Source organism: Sorex fumeus, unplaced genomic scaffold (assembly GCF_029834395.1).
Source record: "Sorex fumeus unplaced genomic scaffold, SorFum_2.1 ptg000063l, whole genome shotgun sequence".
In the NCBI taxonomy this organism is placed as follows: Eukaryota; Metazoa; Chordata; class Mammalia; order Eulipotyphla; family Soricidae; genus Sorex; species Sorex fumeus.
In genome coordinates, this window is record NW_026606120.1 from 69,685,481 (window position 1) to 69,702,757 (window position 17,277).

The 17,277-nt window shown below is 49.4% G+C and overlaps 1 protein-coding gene across 8 annotated transcripts in view; it reads right to left on the reverse strand.

Moving 5' to 3' along the window:
- Nucleotides 1-4,323, reverse strand: part of LUC7L3 (LUC7 like 3 pre-mRNA splicing factor) — a 29,479-nt gene extending 25,156 nt beyond the window's left edge. For 2 of the 8 annotated variants that reach the window (XM_056127030.1, XM_056127037.1), the window contains exon 1: nucleotides 4,066-4,321. In XM_056127030.1, coding sequence (XP_055983005.1) covers nucleotides 4,066-4,164 — 99 coding nt within the window. In that variant the 5' untranslated portion in view covers nucleotides 4,165-4,321. Of the gene's footprint in view, nucleotides 1-4,065 lie in introns of all 8 variants that reach the window. The other 6 variants (XM_056127035.1, XM_056127032.1, XM_056127031.1 and 3 more) reach the window with 4 other exon arrangements.
- Nucleotides 4,324-17,277: the final 12,954 nt, after the last annotated feature.

Here is a 17,277-nt window from a genome sequence, read left to right on the forward strand (position 1 = left end):
CTCATCCCCACCTGGAACCTGCCAGGAGTGAGTTATCTCAGAGCAGAGCCAGGAGTAAGACCTGAGCACTGTGACTGGGTGTGACCCAAAACCAAAATTTTAAGATATTACAATCAAGAGATATTTGGCAAGGGCCAGAGAAATACTACAAGCAGTTAGGGCACTTGCTATGGTGTCTGTCTTGCATGTGGCCAACCCGGGACCAATCTCTGGCACATATGGTCCCCCAGCACCATCAAGAGTGATTAATCCCTGAGCACAGAGCCAGGAGTAAATCCTGAGAACTGCCGGATGTGGCCCAAAACTGAATGGTAAAAATGAAGGCGTTAGGGGCCAGGGCAATAGTATGGTGGACAGGGCACTTGCCTTGCACGTGGCTGACCCAGATTCAATCGCATCATGGTCCCCAAAACTGCCTGCCAGGAGTGATGACTGAGTGCAGAGCCAAGAAGTAAGCCCTGAGAATCACTGGGAAGAATTATTTTGCAGGGGCTGGAGCAGTGTACAACGGATAGGGTGTTTGCCTTGCACTTGACTGACCCAGGTTTGATTCCCAACATCCCATATGGTTCCCCCAAGCACCACCAGGAGTAATTCCTGAGCGCAAAGCCAGGAGTAATCATTGTGCATCACTGGGTGTGACCCAAAAAGGAAAAAAAAAAGAATTATTTTGCAAATCCTCACAATGTTAACTATTCAGGTGAAAAAGTAGAAGCTACTAATGCTACCTCTGCCACTGAAATCTCATGCTGATACTAAAAAATTCACAAGAGTTTAGGATTATGTTTTGTTGGGGCTGGAGCAATAGTACAGCATGTAGGGTGCTTGTCTTGCACGTGGCCAACCTTCAGCATCCCATAGGGTCCCCTGATCACCACTAGGAGTGATCCCTGAGCGCCTCTGGGTTGTGGCCCCCAAACAGAAAGTTTTGTTGCTTGTAATTATTTAGGATTAACAAAACAAAGCAAATGAACCGCTTAATGTTAAAATACCAAGAATCTCAAGGAACTGTAAAATATTAAGGGGAGGCCTATGAATCCTTGGAATTATATTTCAATGAAAAGCTTTTCTTCTCAGGTCCAGACCTAGCAGCCTACAAAGAAGAACCGCCTTGAAGTAACACCCCAGAAAAAGAACTTTTATGATTCCACCTTGATAGCAGTTGTGGATGCATCTTTACAGGTTTACTGTGAGCAAGACAACACCTTCTCACTTAAAACCAACTTTCCCATGTACTACTACTTCTCAATTAAAAACTCTGAACTGGAGCTGGAGAGATAGCGCAGCCGGTAGGGCGCTTGCGGCCGACCCAGGTTCGATTCCCGGCATCCCATATGGTCCCGAGTACTGCAAGGGGTAACTCCTGAGTGCAGAGCCAGGAGTAACCCCTGTGCATCGCCGGGTGTGACCCAAAAAGCAAAAAATAAATAAATAAATAAACCTCTGAACTAATCAGGAAGGTTAGGAAGCAACAGGAATCAGCAGCTTAAATGTTGAAAAGATCCTTTAAAAACTATTTCTGGGCTGGGGAACAGTTCAGAGACTGATGGGCATGCTTTACAGCAGAAGGCCCAAGTTTCATCTAAGGCACTACATGGTCCCCCAAGGAGTTCTCCCTGAGCACCACCGAGTGCCCCCTAAAGCAACTTGAGGCCAACCCTCATCCCCAAGAACTACAGAATTGGAATCACAGAGTAATTAAGAAATTTGCATTTTAAAGCAAATTCCACAGGTCAGCCAACAGATAGTGAAGATATCTAGAAACTACTTTTAACTCATGTTGTTTCTATTTTATTTGTTTAAAAAAGAACTCAACCAAAGGGAAGAGCATTTTCAACCTAACAAAAGGGTGGCAACAAAAATTGCTGCAGGGACTGGAGACAGTACATTGCCAGCACAAGGCCAACCCCACCAGGTTGGATCCCCAGCATCCCAGATGGTCTCCCAAGTACTGACATGAGCAATTCCCAAGCAGAGAGCCAGAAGCAACTTCTGAGCATTGCTGAGTACGCCACCTAACTCCCCAAAAAGAAAATCTTGTAGACAGAAGAGGAATGCAGAGCCACTGAGATAGTACAATAGGGCGCAAGCTAAACATTCGACCTGGGTTTAGTCCCAGACACCACAAGGTTCCCCAAGCCTCACTGGGTGCGGCTCTGGAGGCCCCCTGCATCCTTGGGGTGCCCCTGGTATCCCCAGCACTGCATCCTCAGATCATGCACTGAACCAAGAGACTGCTTGGTCAAGAAGCACTGGTGTGTCCTTCAGGACTCCTAAACACCGCTTGGTAGCCCTCCCACCAAATGAATAAAAATGCAAAAATATTTCTGATATATCAAGTTGGAGAGACGTGGAACCCTTATGAAACATGCAGGGCTCACCCATTACTCCAGAATCTTAGCAACAACAGCCAAGAGCTTAAGAACCTGAGGATGAGCTTTTCGAAACTAAGTCACACTGTCTTAGAAGATGACTAGTGCTTTGTGAACAAATCTAAAATGCCAGTAACTGACTTTTTCGAATCACTCAATCTACAATGAAAAGGAATCAGTCATTAAAGGCACGAAGTGTTCTGTATTTAAGCACTGGAAATTTCAATCAGTGGGAAGCACTAACCAGAAAGGAAAGTAGATTTATTAACGACTGACAACATAAAACCAAACTTACTTTTTCTAAAAGCTTCACCCTCGAATATAATACAATGTGGAAACAAAACATCAGGGAAACAAGATCTCTTCACACATGTTCAAAACCAAGGAGTCACTAACAAAGGTTTGTCCATGCTTAAGAGCAGGCAATCAAAAGGAACGTTCTGATTCAAATAGTGTCCTATCGGCACTCCCTTCAAGTTAAAGTTCTTTTCCCACAGTTTAGATGGGAAGTCTGCTAAGACACTGCACTGTGACAAATGCCTAGGAAGGAAAGAGGACCAAAACGGACGTCCCTTACTTTGACAAGTAAGGGGAGAAGTTCACCCACTCCCACCCCGGGAAAAAAATGAGAGGAGGTTTGGGCCACACCCGGTGGTGCTCAGGGCTTACTCCTGGTTCTGCACTCAGGGATCACTCCGAATTCGTCGGGAGACCAACTGGGGGTGCCTGGGATCGATGGAGGGCAAAGCAAGCGCCTCCGGACACTGTCCCCCCCCCCCTCATTCTCTCTCTCTCCACCGCCCTCCAAAATATTTTAAATTTCCCTTTCCTGAACCCCAAGACCCGTGTGCAAACTTAATTCCCACTTCACTCCAGGAATCCTACCTACCCCAGACTACAAAAAATCAAGCAGCATCCAAAGCTGATTGGCTGGGTTTTTTTTTTCGAATAGCAGCAAATGATTTTATTCCCCTGTATTGCAAAAAAAAAAAAGAGAGAGAGAGAGAAACAACTCTAACCATGCTTAGGGAGAATAAGCAACTCAATTTTAAAAATTAAAAATAAAAAAAAGCATCGTTTAACCGTCCAGTTCTTTGAGCCGCACTATCAGCGTGAAGTCACCACGCCGCCTGCTCTGCAGGGCGAGGCCAGGGGAACCGGGCAACGCGGGCGTCGGCGGGGAAAGGGGGGGGGGGTTGGCACCGCCTTACCCAACTTCACTTTCGGGGAACCCCCTGGGTGGGAGGCCCCGGGGCGACATTCGCCCCCTCCCGGTCCGGGGCCTCCGGGGGGCGGAGGAGGGGGAGGGCTCGGCCGGGAAGCCCTCCGCCCGGTTCTCCCCCCGGGTCTCCGGAGGGTCTGGGCGCGGGGTCGCCGGCCGCCCCGGGCACGCACGGCCGCGCTCCTGGCCGCCCCAGCCCCGGCCCGAACCCGGGGCCCGCCCCGCCCCTCCAAAAGGAAAACAAGCCGACGGCACCAACGCCGCCGCGCCCCGAATAACGGAAGAGGGTGCCCTCTCTCTCGCCCCGCTCCCCCGCGGTGGCGGGAACTCGGGGCGCCGCGGGTCGGGTCGGGTCGGGTCGGGTCGGGCCGCCCGCCGCGGCCCGCGACCCCAGCCCGGCGCCCGCCGCCGCGCCGCCGCCCCTCCCCCACGGCGCCGGGCTCCGGCAGGCCCGAGGCCCGCGGGACTTACGCTCTCGTGGTCCCACCGCACGTTGCTGCGCTTCTCGTCCGGGGCGAGGTTTCGGTCCCGGCCCATCAACTCATCCAACAACTGCGCGGCCGAAATCATGGTGCTGCCTTCGGGCGGCTGCTCCCACCAGCCCTGGCACCAGCCCGAAAAATCGCCGGCGACAGCGCCGCCAACCCCCCTCGGAGCCCCTTAGCAAGGCCGGAGAGCCGCCTCTCCAGAGGAGCCGAGAAGACAAAATGGCCGCCGCGCGGCCGCCTTCCCAGCATGCCGCGCGCGCGCCTGCGTGCCGGCGGGCGTGAGAGCGTGCCTGAGTGCGTGCGTGCGTGCGTGCGTGCGAGCGCCCGCGGGGGGCCACGCCCAGGTCTGAAAGGCGAGCGCCGGCTCGCCGGCGCCGCCGATGGGGGGCGGGGCCTGCCGCGGACGCAGCCCAGACTCCGCCCCCAGGGCTTTGTGTGGCTCCGCCCTCCCACCTCTCGGAGAGCGCGCTCGGCCCTACCCCGGCCCCGGCTCCTTACACCTGCTGGTCCCCTCCACGCTCGGGGCTTCTTTCCTGAGCCCTTTTCACAGCGAGCGCTAGGAGCCTCGGTCTGCAGACTTCGACGGGTCTCCGCGGTGGAGACGAGGGCAGTGCCTCCCTCTGTGCCTCGCGGTGCCCTCCGTACCGTTTTCCAGTGGAGGAAACTGCGGAGCAGCCCTCTGAGTTCCGCGTTCCCCCTGCCTCCACCATCCTAGTCGCCCCCTTCTTCCACCTTAGGTCGGTTCTTGGCTCTTCCACTGCTATTCCCCCAGGTTTACGGGCAGGGACTGGAAGGCTGGAAGAGATACCACGGTTTCTAACAGGGTCACGTGGGGCATGAGGATTCAGTCCTGCCTCTGATGCCTCCCAGGCTAGATTATTGATGCATTTTATTCAGCAAAGGACTGGAGAGATGGTACAGCAGGTATAATTACAAGCAGGGTGTGCTCCCCCCCAAAAAAAGTACAACTGAGCAAAGTGGACAGTAACAACTCAAGGCTCAGAGTCTCATAAACACACTAAAGCCGTCTCATTCCATGACATAGCATGGCAAAAGTACGGGGTCAGGGATGTGGCTCCATGACCCCTGGTAATAGCAACAACAAAGGGGCAAGGGGGGGAGAATTTTTTGTTTGGGTTTGGATTTTCATCTCATCTGGCAGCGCTCCTATCTCTGTCTTCAGGAATTACTCCTTGTCGGCCTGGGAGGACTAAATGTAATCCCTGGGATTGAACCAGGATCTACTGGGTGCGAGGAAAGTGCCTGCCCACTGCACTATCTCTCCAGACCCAGAGAAGGGAAACATGTTCTAAATTTTAAAAATAAATAGTGTTGAGGTCAGAGAGTTGTATACAAGGGTTAGGTGCTTCCCTCACATCTCACTGATTCTGGATAGATCCCTGGCACACCTATGGTCTCCAGCACCACCAAAGGTCACACCTGAACCCAGAGCCAGAAGTAACGCCTAAATATTGTTGGATGTGACCTCAACAACCCCTCTCCAAATGAAGTATTCATTATTTTAAATATACTCAGAACTGGTGGTCCAGAGTGTTAAGTGACCCAAGGAAGCTTAACATGTTAGATCTTTTAGTATCTCTGTCATCCCATTGATTGTGGAATTACTAGAGTGGGCACCAGTAACGTCTCTATTCCTCCCAGCTCTGAGATTTTAGCAGCCTCTTCTTACTCGTCTTTTCCCAACGATTGGAAAAGATGAGTTGGAGGCTCTTTCAGGGTCAGGGGAATGAGACCTATTATTTTTACTGTATTTGGCATATCAACACATCACGGGGAGCTTGTCAGGCTCTGCCCGTGCGGGCGGGATACTCTTGGTAGCTTTCGGGGTTCTTCGAGAGGCATAATATGCCTCTCAGATCTTTTAGCATAGGTTGGTAAAGAATCAACTAGCAAAGGGTAGCAAAGGATACCACAAAGGAAAGTCAAAGAGTATGAAAAAGTGAGGAACGAGAGACAGAAAGAGGGAGAGAAGGGAAAAGGGAGAGGGTGAAAGGTATCCATTTGCTCTTCTACATGGGTGGCTGGTTAATTCATTTTTAGAAAGGAAGTGGAAAATAGGGTGAATACTGCAAGGCAGTGTTTATCAAGCAGGCTTTTTTTAAATGAGAAATTAGAGTCTGTTTAATGTCAGAGGAGGAGGCGGAAGACAAAAAAGAAGAGCTGAACTTCTAAGTTAAGAAAGAAACAAGGGGGTGATCAGGATACGAGGCTGAGTGGTAGAGTACCTGGTATGCGGGATGCCCTGGGTTTGATCCCCAATTCGAGCACTGGATTGGGTGGTGGGGGGAGGAAAGAAGAAAATAACAAGGTAGCCCCCAGAGTCCGTTGTTGTTAGTTGACTTTGCTAGAAGAAAAAAAACTTTCTCCATTAACAGAAGATACACATCAGTTTGTAGATAACAGACAGGAGATGGAGTTCCTGTCTGATAACTGCTGATCTGCTGATGTGTTCTGTTGTGATGGTTCACCTCTACCACTGTGACCAAAAAAGAGTGCAACTAAATCTATGCCTCCATCTAGAAATGTTATCAGAACCACAAACAGAACTTAGAAAGCCTGAATACAAAGCTACAGCTTCTGACCGCTAATGTTGTTTTCCTCTGATTCCCTCATGGCGTCCACAAAGTCATGATGAACCGTGATCTAGACCTCAAATAGGACGAAGGGCTGGGAACACTTACAGACGGCTAAGACCTCATTCTCGGGGAACTCTTCGATCCTGGAAGAACAAAAGGGGACGATAACTTGAAATGAAAATAAGAAATGTGGGGCGGGAGCTATAGTACAGCAGGTACTTGCAGGTACTTGCACAAGGCCGACCAGGGTTCAATTCCCAGCAGCCCATAAGGTCCCCCAGGAGCACCAGCAAGAGTAATTCCTAAGTACAGAGCCAGGAATAACCCCATGAGCAATGCTGAGTATGACCCAAAAAAAGCCCAAAAAAAGTGAAAATATTTTCTTTTCTTTTTGGGTCACACCCAGCGATGCTCAGGAGTTACTCCTGCTTATGCACTCAGGAATTACTCTGGGGACCACATGGGATTCTGGGAATCAAACCTGGGTCAGCCACGTGCAAGGCAAACACTCTACCTGCCGTGCTATCGCTCCAGCCCCAAGTGAAAATAATTTTTAAAAAAGCAAAGAAAAGAAAAGAAGAAATGTTGGGCCTGGAGAGATAGTACAGTGGGTAGGGTGCTTGCTTCGTATGTGGCTGACCTGCATTCAACTCCTGATACCCCATATGATCCCCTGAACCTGCCAGGAGTGAGCCCTGACACAGAGGTAGAAGTAAGCCCTGAGCACCACAGGGTGCAAAGGAGGAGGAGCACAGGGAGGAGGAGGAGGAAGAGGAGGATAAGGAGGAGCTGGAGGAGGAGGAGGAGGAGGAGGAGAAGGAAGAAGAGGAGGAGGAGGAGGAGGAGAAGGAGGAAGAGGAAGAGGAGGAGGAGAAATGTCTTCAGATTCCTGGCCACTGGGTCAGTGTTTGTGTGTCTCTCAAGCAGTACTTATATTCAACTCGAACCGAGCAGTACCAAGACAACCACAATGGTATTAAGGGAACATTTGGTGCCAGGAAACAAGCCCAGGAACTTTGTGGGCTGGGCATGTATTCCAGCTCTTTAAACTATCTCTGAAATCGAACCCAGGAACTTTGTGGGCTGGGCATGTATTCCAGCTCCTTTAACTATCTCTGGAATCAAACCCAGGATCTTTGTGGGCTGGGCATGTATTCCAGCTCTTTTAACTATCTCTCTTGCCAGAAAATAAATGCTCAACAACTCTCCAGCCCACCCTCCTCCATCAAAAGTAATCTATTAACATCCTGTACCCAATATACAGATATTTTTGGTGGCGGTGGGGGGAGGGGTGGGTATACCCAGTAATGTTCGGAGTTTTTACTCCTGGCTCTGTGTTTGGGAATCATTCCTGGCAGGGCTCAGGAAACCATATTCAGTGCTAGGAGTGAACCAGGATTGACTGTATACAAGGCAAGTGCCTTAACCTTTGTACTATTTCTCCAGTCCTAGTAACTATTTATGGGCTGGAGCGATAGCACAGTGGGTAGGGTGTTTGCCTTGCACGCAGCCAACATGGCCAACCCGAGTTCGATTCCTCCGCCCCTCATGGGGAGCCCGGCAAGCTACCGAGAGTATCTCCCCAGCACGGCAAAGCCTGACAAGCTACCTGTGATGTATTGGATATGCCAAACACAGTAACAACAAGTCTCATGATGGAGACATTACTGGGCCTGCTGAGCAAATCCATGAACAATGAGAGGACAGTGATACAGTGATACAGTAACTATTTATAGAACCTGAGTTGGTTCTTTGCAGATGATGAGATGAGAAACAACTTACATTACATCCAGTGGTTCCCAAAGCTCACTGCACACAAGTTGCAAATACAAAGTGTTTTTACTGAACTGTGTTAAATTAGCATGAGACTGAAGGGTGGGAGGATCGAGTCTAGCTAAAGGTAAAGGTAAAGGCCCTCCCGTTGATCGTCGATTTGCTCGAGCGGGCCCAGTAACGTCTCCATTGGAGACTTGGTTGTTACTGTGGTTGGCATATCAAATACTCTCGGTAGCTTGCCGGGCTCTCCGAGAGGGGCGGAGGAATCGAACTCGGGTCGGCCATGTTGGCCGCTTGTAAGGCGAACGCCCTACCACTGTGCTATCGCTCCAGTCTAGCTAGTATCTATAAATTCTCTGTAATTACAGTTTTGTTTTGTTTTTTTTCACCATACCTGGAGGTACTCAAGGATCAAGGAGAGAAGCTCCAGGGAAAATCACCCAGCCAACGCCTTGATCTTGGACTTATAGCCTCTAGAAGTATGAGGAAATGATTGCCTGCTGTTTGGGCCAAAGGTTCTCCAAGTTCATTGCACACTGAAATCACCTGAACAGACTTCAAGTTCCCCCCTCCACTACCCTCAGGTTATTTGGATTTAATTTGTCATGGTTGTGGTCTGGCTCTCAACCACATTATTAGGAATATTAGAAAGATATAATGAATTCTTTTGTTGTTGTTGTTGTTGTTGTTATTTGGGGGCCACACCAAGTTCTTGCTTAAGAGTGAGCCCAGTAGTTCACTGGGAACCATATGTAGTGTCAGGGGTAAAGGTAAAGGTAAAGGTAAAGGCCCTCCCGTTGATCGTCGATTTGCTCAAGCAGGCCCAGTAACGTCTCCATTGGAGACTTTGTTGTTACTGTGTTTGGCATATCGAATACTCTCGGTAGCTTGCCAGGCTCTCCGAGAGGGACGGAGGAATCGAACTCGGGTCGGCCATGTTGGCCGCTTGTAAGGCGAACGCACTACCGCTGTGCTATCGCTCAGGGGATTAGAACCAAATCCAAGTCAGTAGGATGCAACATAAGTGCCTATGCTGTCTCTCCAACTCTGACATTAGGATTTTTTTTTTTGCAAGGAGTAGGGGGACACATGCTCAGGCTTATTCCTGGTTCTGCACTCAGCACTACTCAGGGAACCATATGGGGTTCCAGAGATCAAACTCAGGTTGGCCATGTGCAAGACAAGCATCCTACCTCTTGTACTATGGCACCGACCCCAGACATCAAAAATTATAAAAGCTGGCAAGTAGGGTACTTGCTTTGCACCCTGCCAACTTGGATTCCATACCTGGCATCCCTTATGGTCCCCCTGAGCACTGCCAGGAGTAATTTCTGAGTACAGAACCAGGAGTGATCCTTGAGTACCTCCAGGTATGGTGAAAAACAAAACAAAACAAAACTGTAAAAGCTCTTTAGATGATTCAACTAAGCAGCAAAGTTTGAGTCTCTGGTTGAAGTCCCTGACTATTTTTCTCGCCTGTTGTGATGGCTGAGATGTGGGAGAAGAGTCTCACACGGTGGTTAAGGTGGCCCACCTCACGCTCAGCTGCAGAGTTGGCCAGGCTTGAGCTCCAATGCCATGGTTCTGGGGCTCACACACCCGCTAGGGGGTGTACACTGTGGCAGCGGCATGCCTACATATTTTAGTTGCAGTGCTGGAGGGGGTTGGAGAATGCCTGTTTTCAGTTGTGATGTTTGCGCCTCCTTGGCTGTGGTGTGGCTGGAAATCACTCCTTTTTTTTTCCTTCTTTTTGGGTCACACCTGGCGATGCACAGGGTTTACTCCTGGCTCTGCACTCAGGAGTTTTTCCTGGCGGTGCTCAGGGGACCATATGGGATGCTGGGAATCGAACCCGGGTTGGCCGCATGCAAGGCAAACACCCAACCCGCTGTGCTATCTCTCCAGCCCCTGGAAATCACTCCTAAGCCTCGGAATCACCAACAGCTGAGCTGCCAGACACAAAAAAAGAGAGCTACCAAGAGTGCTGGGGACAGGCAACAGAAGTAGGGTTTGAACTGTTCTGCATGCTTGTAAGGGTCAGTGACTGAGATCTGCTTAGCAGGAGCTAGCTCTCAGCCCCCCTTTGTAAGGGAAATCTGAGGAAAATTGTAAAGAAAGCAAGCTGTCTTATGCACAAGTCTTCTAACTGCTTCCCAGTCTCCAGTGCAGGCCCCAACTCCATCCTCCACCTCATCTTTTTCTTTTTTAATTTTGTGTGTGCGTGGGGGGGTGGGGGCTTTTTGGGTCACACCTGGCAATCCTTAGGGGTTACCCCTGGCTCTGCACTCAGGAATTACTCTTGGTGGTGCCCGGGGAACCATATGGGATGCTGGGGATGGAACTCAAGTCTGCTGTGTACAAGACAAATGCCCTATCTGCCTACTATCGCTCCAGCCCCTCCTCATCTTTTTAAATGTGTATCTTGTGTCTTCCCTGCTCAAAATCCTATAGTGCATCTCTATCACCCCAATCTAAAACACTACAAGCTGGGACTGGAGCGACAGTAAAACGGGTAGGGCATTTGCCTTGCACAGGGCTGACCCCGGTTCAATCCCCGGCATCCCATATGGTTCCCCAAGCACCGCCAGGAGTAATTCCTGAGTGCAGAGCCAGTATTAATCCTTGAGCATTGCTGGATGTGACCCCAAAAAAATAAAATAAAACACTATAAGGTCACCCATGAGCTGACTTGCCTCTTTTGACTTCATTTGCTACCAAAACCTTCTGGCACAGGTGTTCTTGCCTTAACCCAGCTCCTTCTGCACAGGCATTACCCACTCTATGAAGACAACCTGGATCCTCATTCTTCATGTGCTGCACAACTGGTCACCATTGCACTGTCATTTTTCTATAAACATCCTAGCACATTTTTTAAGTTTGTCATATGAGACCATGAATCACCTGGAATTGGTGGGGTTCACGCTTATTCCTGACTGGTTTGCCAAAAATATTGACAGTGGGGTCAGAAAGATAGTACAGCGTGCTGGGTGCTTGTCTTGCATCTGGCTGACCTGGATTTAATCCCCAAGTCATACCAGGAGTGATCTCTGAGCTCAGAGCCAAGAGTAAGTCCTGAGCACAGCTAGGTGTGGCCTAATAACCCCCCCCCCCCCCCGCGCTCAAATATTGCCAGTAAGTAAGGGGCACTGGAGAAGAAGTAGCAGAAACCCAATAGAAAGCATTACCTTCTTCCTGACTGGATTGCCTGATGTTGCCAATGAAGTGTTTAGGAAGTCAGGACTGGTGTGTGAGCTCCTGTATGGTATGGACACTGGTCCTCCCAGCCTCACTTGTTGACTTGGTGGCAGTCATTAAGCTATTCTGAAGACTCACCTTATCTGCTTAGTGTGGGAGCTGGTCCCTACTACCTGCATTTGAGGGGTGGGGGAGCAGTGGTTCTCAGGCCGAAGCAAGGTTATGCTTTGCACAGGTAAAGGAGAAACCAGGGGCCAGAGAGATAGTACAATGGATAAGGTGTAATTGGCCTTGCACATAATTGGTCCAGGTGTGATCCCTGGCATCCTATTTGATCCCCTGAGTCCCTGAGGAGTGATTCCTGAATACAGAGCCAGTAATTACTCCTGAACACTGCCAGGTGCGACCCCCAAGACCCCCCAAAATGTCCGAAAAAGAAAAATCAGTCCAAAATATCTACTTCATTTTCTAGGGTTGCCATCTGTTTCATAGAAAGAAATTTCATGAGAAGACAGATAAGGAAGTAAAATGATTTTCTTTGGAAAATATGAAAGAACAGGGAGAAAAAAATGACCTTAAGGAAATAAATAATGTCCCCTACATTAGAATGTGAGCCACTCCTAAAAGGTGTGCCCAGGTGAGGTGACCAGCACTAAAAAGAGCACAGCAATGCTTCTGGAAGCTGACAATACAGGACTTTACCTGTATTGACTTTTCCTGCCTGGACCAGTATTCTCTATGCAGGTGAGAGCCCATTGCCCTGGAATCAGGACTTTAAATTCTGGTGGCCTTCGCTCAGAGGCCCTTGTCCCTGTAGCATTGTCTCCTGAGGTTCCTGCCTTTGGGTTGGGACTATGTCTTAAATTGGGACCTCAAGCTGCTCTTAAGTCTCAAGCAGGTGGGAAAATTCCTTTTTCACATCAAATCTTGTCTTATGGCTTCTTTATATCATTATCAACAGATCTCTGCCCTCCATGTCATAAATATTAGTAATTTCCTTTCAAATGAAATGTCCTTGAGAGCAGATACCTTTTCTCTTACTGTTTTTGGGGCCACATCTGGCAATGCTCAGGGCTTATTCCTGGCTCTGCACTCAGGAATTACTCCTGGTGGTGCTTGAGGAACTATATGGGATGCCAGGGGTTGATCCCGGGTCAGCTGCATGCAAAGCAAGCGCCCTATCCACTGTGCTATTTCTCCAGCCCCCTATTGGACTTTCTGAACTTTCATTCTGTGGCTCACTTGGGGGACCATGTGGGGTGCTGGGGATTGAACCACAGTTGGCTGTGTGTGTAAGGCAAGTGCCCTTCCTGCTTGCCTGTCGCTCATGCCCCTGTGGTTCACTCCCCTTTTTTTTTTTTCACAACCCAGTCCACTCTGCCTTTCCCCTACCTATCCCAGCTCCTTTGGTCTCCTTTGGGAATTTCCCCTCCTTGTATTATCATCAAGATGTTGGGTTGCCATTGTCCACACTTAACTCTCTCTGTCTCTCTCTCTTTCTCTTTCTCTCTCTTTCTCTCTCTGTGACTCTCTCTGGTTTTTTTTTTTTTTGGCTTTTTGGGTCACACCCAGCAATGCTCAGTGGTTACTCCTGGCTTTGCACTCAGGAATTACTCCTGGCATTGCTCGGAGGACCATATGGATGCCAGGGATGGAATCTGGGTCGGCCGCATGCAAGGCAAAAGCTCTACCCACTGCGTGCTATCACTCTGGATCCATCAACCCACTCTCTTCTGTTCTCTTGTGTTCCTCTGCTTTCAGCTAGCAGCTTTTATTATTTTTATTTTTCGGTTTTGGGGGCACAACCAGGTGTGCTCAGGGCTTACTCCTGGCTCTGTGGTCAGGGATCAGTCCTGATGGGGCTCAGGAGACCACGTGGGGTGCCTGTGCCAGCTGTGTGCAAGGCAAGCACTCTACCCACTGTACTATCTCTCCAGCCCTGCCACCTTTAAATACATAGGGGCCAGTGACTTGGGCCTAAGGAACCCAAGGCCCCTGCTGGCAGTGCTCAGTGTCACAAAGGCCATACCTGCAGTATTGGGAGCTATAAGGAGTGAGGGATCAGACACAGGGCCTTAAACATGCTGTGCATCACTCTACCATTTGAACTATGTTCCCAGTCCTTAGTAACACCTTTCAAAGTTGACTGCCAAATCCAAATCACCAACGCAGATTTCCTTTCAAAATGCCATATACCCAGCTATTCATAACTGTTTAGCAGCTATCTCTATTTAAATAAAAATTACAAGAGGAATTATAGGCTCTAGAATCGAAATTGCTTGGGTTCAAAACATTGCTCCATCTCTAGCTGAACTGCATCATCTTGGCAAGATACTTATTGCCCCGTGTTTCTCACAATGGTAATGACCACACCTTCTGGATGGCAAGGACTCAATGAGGTGACACATATACACCACTTAGCTTAATGCCTGGCAACAGTAGATGTGGAGAGAAGTCATAATTAAAGGTCCCCAGAAAGCTCAATTTAGGGGCTAGAGAGAAAGTACAGGGACTAGGGCACTTGCCTTACATACAGCTCACCCTGGTTGTAACTCTGGGATTGCATATGATCCCCCAAGAATCTCCAGGAGCAAGGCCTGAGCACCAACGGATGGGGATCCCAAAACAAAACAATACTTTTTTAAAAAAATTTTTGCTCAAAGGGTAGAGCACATGCTTTGCCCAGAGCAATCCTGTGTTCACCTCCTATACCTCGTGGCCGCTTAAGCATGGTTGGGAGTGACCTCAAGGCACTGAGCCAGAAGCAGCCCCCAAACACTGCTAGATGTGATCCCAAAACCAAAAAAGAAGACAATGTAAACATTTGGAGGCTGGGAAGACAGACTGATGTGCACAGGAGCCTGGGCTGGATCCCTAACACTGCATGGCCTCCCTCTGCACCACTGGGTGTAGCCCCGTGGCTCTCTAGTACCACCAAAGGACTCCCCCTTAATAAACTTGTAAGATATGAATATTTGATGGTTGCTATGGTTGGGCACATTATTACCCTATTTGGGGCAGGTTTCTGGGGGTTGGAAGCTATCCCCAGCGGTCCTCAAGGTTTATTCTGGGTTCTGTGCTCAGGGTTCACTCCTAGTGGCACTTAGGGGATCATACACAGTGTTGGGGTTTTAACTTGGGCCAGCTGTGTGCAAGGCAAGTGCCTGACCTGATGTAGTATCTCTCTAGCCCCTTGTAATGAAGGGAGACCTGATAAACACTTAAGAGAATTTAGGATGCAGTCATCACCAATTAAAAAAAAATTTTTTGTGGCTGGAGCAACAGTATAGCAGGTAGGAACACTTTTTTTTTCTTTTTGGGTCACACCCGGCAATGCACAGGGGTTACTCCTAGCTCATGCACTCAGGAATTACTCCTGGCAGTGCTCAGGAGACCATATGGGATGCTGGAATCGAACCTGGGTCGGCTGCATGCAAGGCAAATGCCCTACCCACTGTGCTATCGCCCCAGCCCCAGGTAAGCACACTTTTCTTGCATGTAGCCAAACTGCATTCCATCCCAAATGTTCTCCTGAGCCCTCCAGGAGTGATCTTCGAGTGCAGAGATAGGAAGAAGCCCCAAGCACCTTGGAAGTGACCCAAAACAAACAACAAACAAAAAGCTTGTTCCATCTCAGAGATCACTCTTTTCTTTCTTTTAATTTATTTAATTCATTTATTTTTAGAGCTGGAGCGATAGCACAGTGGGTAGGGCGTTTGCCTTGCACGCAGTTGACCCAGGTTCGATTCCTCTGTCCCTCTTGGAGAGCCCGGCAAGCTGCCTAGAGTATCCCGCCTGCACAGCAGAGCCTGGCAAGCTCCCCGTGGCATATTAGATATGCCAAAAACAGTAGCAAGTCTCACAATGGAAACATTACTGGTGCCCACTTGAGCAAATTGATGAACAAAGGGAGGACAGTGCTACAAGACAGTGCTACAGTGCTACATTTATTTTGGGGGTGCATACCTGGTGGTGATCAGGGTTTACTCCTGGCTCTGTGCTCAGGAATCACTCCTGGTGGGTTTGGGGGACCTTATGTGGTGCCAGAGATGGAACTCAGGTTGGCTACATGCAAGGCAAGTGCTTTAACTGCTGTGCTGTCCTCCTAAGGGATCACTCTTGGCAGTGCGTGGGGACCAAGGAGGGGGAGATTGAACCCAGGGCTCTAGCATTCAAAACATGTGTTCAGGGGCTAGAGAGGTTATAGAAGGTAAGGCCTTGCACACAGCCGACCCGAGTTCTTGGTACCACAAATGGTTTCCCAACACTGCCAGGAATGATCCCTGAGCACAGAGCCAGATGGGGCACAGCTGGGTGTAGTCCCAAAACAAAACAAAAACCCAACAACAACAATAAAAAAGACCACTTATGTCACTCAAATTGCATTAAAGGGCCTACCTCCTGACCAGGCTTGTCAGCCTCAGAAGGACTCTTTTGCCTGACCTGAAAATTAAGACTTCAACTGGGAGACACATCAAAATGTAATCTCAAGCAGGGTTCCAGTTTGCTGCGGAGGGTCAATCTGTGCAGTTCCTCTCCCGCAGCACCTGGGGCGCTCTCCCCACTGTGAGTGACTAGCATCATAAACAGACACAGCTTCTCCAGCAGCGAGGGAAAATGCTAGCCCTGCAGATTCAGAGCAGCCCCAACGTGCACTCCATCCCTGAACCCGCCTCTTCCCATGTCAACTGCTAGGGGGCAGGATTCCAGACAGCAGGTAGGACACTTGCTGATAAGAGTTAGATCCCAGGCACCCCATATGGACCCCTGACTCCTGAGTCAGGAATGATCCCTGAGTGCAGTCAGATGTGTGTTTTTTGTTGTTGTTTGTTTCCCTAAAAACAAAATGAGGTCAGTTCCCCTTTGCTCAGGACATTCTTTCCACCCCAGGGTTATTTTTCTGTAGGGAAGTAGGGGAGAGACAGGTCACCAGGCTGTGCTCAGGACTTACTCCTGGTTCTATGTTCAGGGAGCACTCCTGGCAGGGCTCAGAGGACCATATGGGATGCCAGGGATGGAGCCCTGTTCAGCGGTGTGCAAAGCCAGCACATTCCCTGCTGCATTAATGTACTGTCTGGGTCCTGCAAGGTTATTTCTTAATCCTCCTGACCCCATCTGCAGGCGCATCCTGGGCCACATGGGAAGACCTCCCAGCCACCTGGGCTCATCCACGCAGTATTTTCATTTTTTCCCACGGGGCAACAAACTGCGCCAACCCAGACTCTGGGCCTCATTACACTGATTAAGCAAAGAGGAAAACGCTGTTTGCATACACACCATAGCTCTCTCCCCAAGCGCCTGGCACCCGTGCCCAGATAACTCCACACCCTCGCTGGTGTTCCTTTCTGTTTTCCTTACATGCCCTGCATACAGAGTCATTAAGTATGATTTATAAGCCCTACTAAATTACAGTTTATAGATCCGAGGCACAAAATAGATATATACATATTTCTTGAAAGCCAAGTTAGAAACCCCACTAAAATGAGATGCAAACCAACAATTGACATAAATATCCTAACGGAATGGTCCCAAGCACTGTCAGCCGGAGAAAGCAGCGTGTAAACCATCTGGGCCATAATGGGCCTTAATACTAGGATCGCTTTCAGCCCACTTCCCCATCCCGCTGG